The sequence below is a fragment of the Notamacropus eugenii genome, chromosome 1 (assembly GCF_028372415.1).
Source record: "Notamacropus eugenii isolate mMacEug1 chromosome 1, mMacEug1.pri_v2, whole genome shotgun sequence".
NCBI lineage: Eukaryota > Metazoa > Chordata > Mammalia > Diprotodontia > Macropodidae > Notamacropus > Notamacropus eugenii.
The window spans coordinates 94461228-94471037 of NC_092872.1; the positions used below are offsets into that span (position 1 = coordinate 94461228).

Below are 9810 nucleotides of genomic sequence, written 5' to 3' on the forward strand. Positions count from 1 at the left end.
AATCCTCTTTTCCTCCACTAATATAATTAAATAAGTCCTTTTTATTGTCCTTAGTCTTATCTCATTAAAAGCATCCCTTCTTTTGACTACAACTTCTTTGTGTGGTCCTATTTAACAAAAAAGAACATTAATATGGATTTGATTAATTTCCTCCACTAGTTTTTTTAAACTCACTAGTTGTTGTACAAATACTTCACATTTCAAGTACAAAATGATAAATTAATTTTTGCATATTGTCTAAAAACTGTGTAATTCTTAGCCTCCTTATGTCCACTCCAATACCATCACTGTGGAAACAAGGGCACAGTATTGAGAACTGTTTTATTTTTTCATCTTTTCATAGGTCTCTATAACCAAATAATTCATTACCTAATACAACCAACCTGTTGTGGTGAGCTTCTCTGCCTCTTAGCTAAGCTGATCCTCAGACACTGTCGCCAAGATCCTGCTCAAAGCCCTTCCTCCAGGATTTGAGCTTAGCTGGCATATTCTTCAGAAACCTCAGGACACTTCTGTGTAAAAATGAGGCATTGAACTATGTATGGCACCAGTGGAAATAAACCATAAAACATTATATCAGTGCAAATTATTGTCGTCATACTCTAGCTGAGGAACATAAAATAGACAGGTAACTATGATCCCAATCAGAATGAAATGAATACCAAAAGTCAAGTCACTAACTATTTATTAAGTGCCTACTGTATACCAGACACTGTGCTAGGCACTGGGGATACAAAGAAGCAAGAGACAGTCCCTATTCTCAAAGAGATTAAAGTTGAACCAGGAGATAACATGCAAACAACTACATACAGACAAGATAGATACAGATCTAGATCTGTATGTGTGTGTGTTTGTGTGCATACACATACAAACATACATACATACATACACATATATATATATACATATATGAAAATTTTGGAGATAATCTAAAGGAAGATTAAGGAGGAGCAAGAAAGTTTTCTTGCAGAAGAATGTGACTTTAGCCCACTTAAAGGAAGCCCATGGGCAGTGATGTGGAACAAGAGAGTTTCAGGCCTGAGGGATAGCCAGGGAAAATGTCAGGAATCAGGAGATGAGTGTCATGTTCAAGAAACAGTAAGGATTCCAGTGAGGGCGGGAGATTGGCAGTACATCATGGAGTAAGGCATAAGAAGACTGGTAAAGCAGGAAGGGAGCAGGCTATGAAGAGCTGCAAAAGTCAGGCAGGAGTTTGTATTTGATCCCAGACATGACAGGAATCCACTGGACTTTATTTAATAAGAGGTGACATGATCAGATCTGTACTTTAGGAAGACCAGGTTGACAGCTCAGTAGAAGATGGACTAGAGTGGTAGGGAGAGACGAGGCAAGGAGACCAACCAGCAGCTAGTGCAGCAGTCTGGGAAGAAGGGGATACACACCAGAGGTGTTAGAAAAGTAGCTTACAGCAGTGCCTGGCACATAGTAGGAACTTAATCAATGTTTAGCAACTGAGTGAAGTAGGAAAGAAAAGGATTTGGCAACTGCCTCAATAAGGGAAGGTTGGGGGAGGTAGGTAGGGAGAGAGAGAGAAAATGTGGGGATAGGGATGACACCTTGGTGGGGAGTTTGGGTGACTGGGAAGATGATGGTGCCTCAACAGCAATAGTGAAGTTAGGAATAGGGAAGGGCTTGGGGAATGTTTGGACACGGTTGAGTTTTAAGATGTCTGAAACATCCAATAGACAATTAGAGACACAAGACTGGATGTTAGGAGAAAAGTCATTTTATCAATTTAAGGGGAACAGAGGTCTTCAGAAATAAGTCCCCATTCAAGCTGGGCCTTCTTAGATGAGTGTGATCTTGATAGTTGGAGGCACAGGGGAGTGGAAGACACGTGCAAAAATGTAGAGGCAAGAAAGCATTTCACAGGTTCAAGGAATAGGCAAATTTGTCTAAAGATTAAAATATGCTGTGTTGTTGAAGGAAAAGCATGGCAGAGTGAGGGTTGCTGAGAGAGATAGAAAGGAAAAAAAGACAATAATTAGATTCCAAGGAGGTGCTCAGGGAAGCTAAATGTTGCAGTGGAGAGAGTGCTGGGCCTGGAATCAGGAAAACCAGAGTTCCAATGTGGCCTCAGATATTTGCTAGCTGTGTGACTCTGGCCAAGTCACTTAACCCTGTTTGCTTCAGTTGTCTTATTTGTAAAATGAGCTGGAGAAGGAAATGGCGAACCACTGCAGAATCTTTGCCAAGAAAACCCCAAATGGGGTCACAAAGGTCAGACAACTGAAAGAAATGAAAGCAGTAATAGCAAATGGGGGGCCCATCAATTGGGGAATGGCTAAGCAAATAATATTTATGTATTTATATATATAAACCAAGTATATTAATGGAATGGAATATTATTGCACTATAAGAAATGCTGTGGACATGACTGCAGAGAATCCTGGATAGCAGAACCCGACCACTATATACAAGGAAGACGTTATTGCACGTAAAAAAAGTAACCTTGAAAGACTTAACTCGGGTCGATGCAGTGACCAACCATGTCTCCAGAGGCCTTGTTATGGAACATGTCACTTTCCTCCTGACAGAGAAGTGATAGACTCAGATGATAAAAAGAGACATGTTTCTAGACATGGCTCCTCTATAGATTCATGTTGTTTGACTATGTTTATTTGTTACAAAGTTTGGGGTTTTTTTCCTAATCTTTTTTTCATTGGAAGAGGGGTCAAGAAGGAATGGGGAATTAACAATTAGGAGCCCTGCCAAAAAAGACCACTGAAGCACTTTTTCAGAATGCACAGGAAAGAAGGAATTTCAGAAGGAAACGCAGGCAAGCAAGACAGTTTTGAAAATAACATGTAGAATTTATTATAGTTTTATTTTTAAAATGCATAAAATGGAGATTCCTGTTTTCATGTACAATCTTTTGTGTTCTGTACTGTGTGGAAGTGATTATTGTTGTTACTATTAAGTGTTTAAAATCAAAATTTGAAAAAGAAAAGCATCAGACTAGGAATTAGGATCACTCAGTACACAGGCATGTATTAGATATCTACTGTTTCAGGCACTGTTCTAGGCACTGAGCATACACGTACAGAAACTAAACAGTCATTGCCCTGGAGGACTTACACACATACGTACACATGAAAGTAATTACAAAATGTATTCAAAACAAATACAAAGTGATGTGATTGGGGCAGAGAGAAGGGTTAAGTGCTGATAGCTGAGGTTCTTAGGAAAGGCCCCATGTAGCATGGGAGCTGAGTTTTGAAGGAAACCAAGGATTCTGAAAAGCACAATACAGGAGAGCATTGCAGACCTGTGCCAAAGCATAGACACTAGAGATGGAATGTTGCTTAATGGGGACTGTCAGAAGACAGTTCTCCTGGACTAGGGAACGTGTGAAATGGGAAGTCATGTAACAAGTAATAAATAGGATGGAGACAAATTATTAAGGGCCTTAATTGCCAAAAAGAAGAGTTTGTATTTGATTCTATAGGCAGTACCGAGCTACTGGAGCTTTTTGAGCAAGAGAATGACATGGTCAGACCCATGATGTAGGAATGTCACTTTGGCAGCTATGGGGAAGATGGATTGAAGAGTGGGGAGATTCAAAGTAGGGAAACCAATTAAGAAGATATTTCAGTAGTCCAGGAAGAAGGTGATGAAGACCTGAGCTAGGGTTGTGAGCTGGTGTGTGAAGAGAAGGGGATTGTTGCAAGAGATGTGAACGTAGAATTGACACCACATTCCAGCTGATAGCTATGGGAGGTGGGGTGAGGAGCAATGGGGACCTAGGGGTCTCTGAGGTTTGCAAATCTGTGTGACTAGAGGAATGGAAATTCCTAACAGAAATAAGGGAGGTGTTTTGAGCAAAAGAAAATAGCTCCATTTTGACCATGAAGAATTCTAGGCTCTCACCACTGACTCTTTAACTTGGGCGATTCACTTTGTATCTCTGGGTCTTATTTTCCTCATCTGTAAAAATAAGGATTGGACTAAATTACTCTTTAGAGGACCTTCCATTCTGACTTCTTATGATTCTGTAACAGGTTGCCACTGCACCTAATGCTCTGGGAGGGCCAATAAGCCCAGACATAACTGAAAGCAGTGTCAACAGATTTACAGTTTGCAATTCTCTGGTATTGGGGCCAAAATGCTTATGTTGTAAGCTATCAGTGGCAAAAAAAAAAAAAAAATTATCAACAACCCTCGAGATAAGGGGAAACAAGACAGTTTCTTTTCTAGGAGAGGGTCATTGGGTTTGACAGCTAGGTAAGGATTAAATTGTAAAGGAATAACAACAGTTTGGACTTTATGCTCGAAGAATTGGAGCAAGCTGGACAGATTTTGAGCAAGGGGGAGTGGTAGGATCCTAAGTGCCTTGAGAAGATTCTCCCAGCAGTCATGTGTAGACTAGATTGGAAGGAAAGAAAACTGAGGGGCTGGAAGAACAGTTGAAATCCTATGGGGTTGTGACTCACAGTTTAAGAAGTGCTGAAGCGGTCTCCAGTGAAAAAGGTTAAGAAGCCCACAACTCTAGGTAAGAGTGAGCGTGTCAGCCTGTACAAGGCTGGTAGCAGGAGAAATGGAAAAGACAGCTGCTTAGAGGTAGCAGGTTGTCACAAAGCCACTCACTCTGCCTTGCATGGTGCCACCCTTTGTCCATGCCCAAAGGCCCTGTGTGTGCCCTTGGGACATGTTTTGTCCAAGGGGCAGGATCACCTATTACAAATGTTCCTTATGCAGTTATTTGATTTCTTTTTTTTTTTTTTTTGGTCAAAACAAAAACGTTGCATACTTTATTTTAGTAAGCAAACTGCTTTGTAAGAAAAAGAACAGGTTTTGAACAGAACTGACTAGATCCCAGGCAGTCTCACACTTATTCCTGAAGTTTTTAAGCGCCACGGCCACTCTGAGATTGTTTCTGTGATTATATTCGCTGTAATTTACTATAAGCAGGATTGTACCAAACAAAATAATTTTTAAAAAATATACATACTGTTAAAAACCGAAAACTATCCAGTTGGATTCTTTGTAAAAGCATTGCTGGTTACTTGAAAATTCACCATCAATGTACTTTTCTTTGAGAATGCCAATAAATATGGCATGAAAGTGAAACATAAATGAGCTTTTACAGCTAAGTATTGCTAATGTGAACTACTTCAAAATTGACCAACATCTTTCCAAAATAGTGTAGTTTACAACTGTATAAAGCATCAAGAGTAAAATGTCATCAGTATGGTTTACCATGCAGAAAAGTCAACTGTTTTCTATATCAGGCTTTTACAAGCTCCCAAGGGCTGGCAGGCCTAATCCTACACTTTCGCATTTTCCTTCAAACATCACAGGACAAGTGGTTTAGAACTCATGCCTAATAATATTATCAAAATTGTAATGAATTCCACAATACGTTTTTAATTCCCTACATGTAGAATGGCCCATTCAAGCACAGCATGTATATGCAAAGTAGAGCATGTGTGCAATATCCATAATATACATTTGTCTCTTGACCTTCTTTGGGGTCAAAAAGCTGTTGGTGTTATTTTCTGGGGATGAGTTAGGCTAACAAAACCACAGAGGTCACTTAAGTAGCCTGGTTTCTTAGTGTTTATTATACCAAAAATAAAAAGTTGAAGTATTTAATGATGTGAATGGTCAGCTTTCATGTACCACAATTGTTAAACTTTCTCTCTCTCTCTCTTTTTAAAATTCTTAGGCATTAAGGCTGTGTTCTCCGGACACTACCATAGGAATGCAGGTGGATTCTGCAACGACCTTGACATGGTGGTATCATCTGCAATAGGCTGCCAGCTAGGTGAAGATACCCACGGACTCCGGGTTGTGGTGATCACAGCTGAGAAAATTGTTCATCGTTATTACAGCTTAGATAAGCTAAGTAATGAAGGAATAGAGAAAGAGCTGATGGATATGATTAAGCAAGAGTAACAATTTTTCTCTAAGTGCCATTCAGTTTTCACTTTTATCTTTTGATTTTTCATTGAAGAGCATTTCCAAGGAATACTTCACTGAAACACAATAGCAGAGCCTTGAAGATTTGTGACTTGGTGATACCTGTGCATAAGAGTTAGCTTTGTTCTCTCCTAAAAAACAAAATGAAAGGCTTCCTCTCCTTTATGAAAGAGAATTCAATGAATGATAATGATGATTAGACTCTCTCATGCTTCACTGTTCCTGAGGGCGTTTCTTGACTCTTTTATGGTCCCATATTGTCAATGATTCCCCATTCTCTTTAATTCTAATAGATCCAGGTCTAATCATTGAGAACACCTCAGTCAAACTACAGTTGTGACTCCCAAGATGTCAACTGTAATAAAGAAGTGTTAATTCTTTTAGAAGTTTTGTGTTGGTTTCTTTTCTGGTGAAAATAACTGCCTCTCTTTCTTATTAGTAGTATATGTTTGCCTTGAAGCTAGGAAAGCTATATTATCACGTAAATTGGCTTGTACATAAAGGAGGCATCAGGAAAAAGTAGATCAGAAATCTGCCTTGCCAAGTCATTTACCAGCCCATCGTATATACACGCAGTATATATAAGCATATAGTTTCCTAAGTCTGAATCACTCTATTACACTTTGCCTCCGTCTCCTTACACAAAGGGAATTTAGGCAGTGACCAAGAAACCAGGGGAAATTATTTTTAGAAAAAAACAGTATTTGTGTATTACTGTTGTCTACATTGACTACTAATTAACTGTACTTGTTAATTGTTTAAATTTCTCTCTGTAAAATAAAGTATGTTATTCAAAACAGGCAGTTTTTATGTAGGTAATTTTCTGAATAAAGAAACTTAAATTTCCTGGGAGAAGCCAGTGATTTCTGAGCAACATATTAATTTCATCCATCTATTTCATTCTGCTGCAATAATTGATCACCTGGTTACTCTGGTACTTAACTTTAAGTTGTCCTTAAAAGTTACTGTCAGAGGCTGCTACATGGTACAGTGGTTAGAGCACTGAACCTGGAGTCAGGAAGACCTGATTTGAGCTTCAGACACTTGCTAGCTGTGTCACCCTAGGCAAATCACTTAAACAGAGTGCCTGGAAAAAAATTATTGTTATATCATGTAACATTCAGGCATTCTAAAGCCACAGAAAAAGCTCACCAGTTACAACTGAACTGCAAAGTCTATTATATTTACATATTTCTTATAAGAAAATCTTGGTCAATGTAATAAAATCAAGGAAAATAAACAAAAATGATTTTTATGCAAAGGTATGAAGAATAAAAGACAAAAGAAGTTTATTATACTTGATAGATTGATGACAGCCTAACATGCCATAAGTGTATACTTTTTTTCTATTTAGGGAATCCTTTATTCTTTTGACTTTGCCATGTTACTTATTTTGGTCAATTTTTTCACCATTAAATATTCATGTAAGAAAGATCAGAAATAGAAAGTAAGCCATATGTGAGATGCTTTTGAGATTTTTAGTCAGGTAGGAGAACGCAGGTTAAATTTTCAGGATGATGAGAAGAAACATCACTGATCACCAAAGAGGAAGGAATCGGTGTTTGCTTCTAGATGGGTAAACTAGGTAAAGAGAAAACCTACAGAAAAAAAAAGTTTGGTGTTGATAGCTCTAAGGAGTCTTTGTTTACTTTTTCTTGTGCACGTTTTCATGGCCTTAGGCAACTTGGATTTGCATGACCTAGAAACTAATTACTAGTATCTGGTTTTAGGTAAGTGAAAGGTTTAGGGTCCCTCTAGTCTTCACTGGCCTAGTAGAACTAAGTTTTAGCACCTCGATTGGAAGCTAACTCAAGTTGTGTGTTTGTTCTAGGACCCAAGGGCCATTCCTGGGAAGCCCTCATACAGTTATGGTATGACAGCTCTTTGGGAAAATGCAATAATGCAAATGATCCCCCTGTTCAGCCTCTTTGTCTAGGGAAGGACAGATTGTTTTGATTTAAACAAAGGAGTTAAACTGAGTCTTGAAAAGCATTCCTGAAGCATTTGACGGTTAGGGACAGAATTCTTCTTGTCAACCAATTACTGTATAGAATCAGACTTCTCACTGCAAGTTTTATAAAATTTCAGATTATGTCCTATTCTCTGGCCAACCTGATCCTTAAACACTCATGTGCTTTCCTGCCTTCCTTTTAGCTCATTTGCTCCTTCCTCTTGAATTACCTTTCCCCTGTTTCTACCTATCTTGAAAGCATCACAAAACAAAATTAATTTTCGTTTAAAAATAAACGTCATATAAAATTTTTATTTGTGGAGGAAAAGGGACATGGAAGAGGCAGAAAAAATATATATTTTTAAATTTATTAATTTATTTAACTTTTAACATTCATTTTCACAAAATTTTGGGTTCCAAATTTTCACCCCTTTTGTCCCCTCCCCCCACCCCAAAACACCGAGCATTCTAATTGCCCCTATCACCAATCTGCTCTCTCTTCTATCATCCCTCTCTGCCCTTGTCTCCATCTTCTCTTTTGTCCTGTAGGGCCAAATAACTTTCTATACCCCTTTACCTGTATTTCTTATTTCCTAGTGGCAAGAACAGTACTTGACAGTTGTTCCTAAAACTTTGAGTTCCAACTTCTTTTCCTCCCTCCCTCCCCACCCCTTTCCTTTGGAAGGCAAGCAATTCAATATAGGCCAAATCTGTGTAGTTTTGCAAATGACTTCCATAATAGTCGTGTTGTATCAGACTAACTGTATTTCCCTCCGTCCTATCCTGTCCCCCATTACTTCTATTCTCTCTTTTGATCCTGTCCCTCCCCATGAGTGTTGACCTCAAATTGCTCCCTCCTCCCCATGCCCTCCCTTCCATCATCCCCCCCCACCCTGCTTATCCCCTTATCCCCCACTTTCCTGTATTGTAAGATAGGTTTTCATACCAAAATGAGTGTGCATTTTATTCCTTCCTTTAGTCGAATGTGATAAGAGTAAACTTCATGTTTTTCTCTCACCTCCCCTCTTTATCCCTCCACTAATAAGTCTTTTGCTTGCCTCTTTTATGAGAGATAATTTGCCCCATTCCATTTCTCCCTTTCTCCTCCCAATATATTTCTCTCTCACTGCTTGATTTCATTTTTTTAAGATATGATCCCATCCTCTTCAATTCACTCTGTGCACTCTGTCTCTATGTGTGTGTGTGTGTGTGTGCATGTGTGTGTAATCCCACCCAGTACCCAGATACTGAATAGTTTCAAGAGTTACAAATATTGTCTTTCCATGTAGGAATGTAAACAGTTCAACTTTAGTAAGTCCCTTATGACTTCTCTTTGCTGTTTACCTTTTCATGCTTCTCTTCATTCTTGTGTTTGAAAGTCATATTTTCTTTTCAGCTCTGGTCTTTTCATCAAGAATGCTTGAAAGTCCTCTATTTCATTGAAAGAGCAATTTTTCCCCTGAAGTATTATACTCAGTTTTGCTGGGTAGGTGATTCTTGGTTTTAGTCCTAGTTCCTTTGACTTCTGGAATATCCTATTCCACGCCCTTCAATCCCTTAATGTAGAAGCTGCTAGATCTTGTGTTATCCTGATTGTATTTCCACAATACTTGAATTGTTTCTTTCTAGCTGCTTGCAATATTTTCTCCTTGACCTGGGAGCTCTGGAATTTGGCCACAATGTTCCTAGGAGTTTCTCTTTTTGGATCTCTTTCAGGTGGTGATCTGTGGATTCCTTGGATACTTATTTTGCCCTCTGGTTCTAGCATCTCAGGGCAGTTTTCCTTGATAATTTCATGAAAGATGATGTCTAGGCTCTTTTTTTGATCCTGGCTTTCAGGTAGTTCCATAATTTTTAAATTGTCTCTCCTGGATCTGTTTTCCAGGTCAGTTGTTTTTCCAATGAGATATTTCACA

General features: G+C 38.7%; 1 protein-coding gene across 1 annotated transcript in view; it reads left to right on the forward strand.

The window, feature by feature from the left end:
• CPPED1 (calcineurin like phosphoesterase domain containing 1) overlaps positions 1-6329 on the forward strand; it is a 133564-nt gene extending 127235 nt beyond the window's left edge. The window contains exon 4 of the mRNA XM_072609917.1: positions 5690-6329. Within this exon, the coding sequence (XP_072466018.1) occupies positions 5690-5919 (230 nt within the window). The 3' untranslated portion in view covers positions 5920-6329. The remainder of the gene's footprint in view (positions 1-5689) is intronic.
• Positions 6330-9810: the final 3481 nt, after the last annotated feature.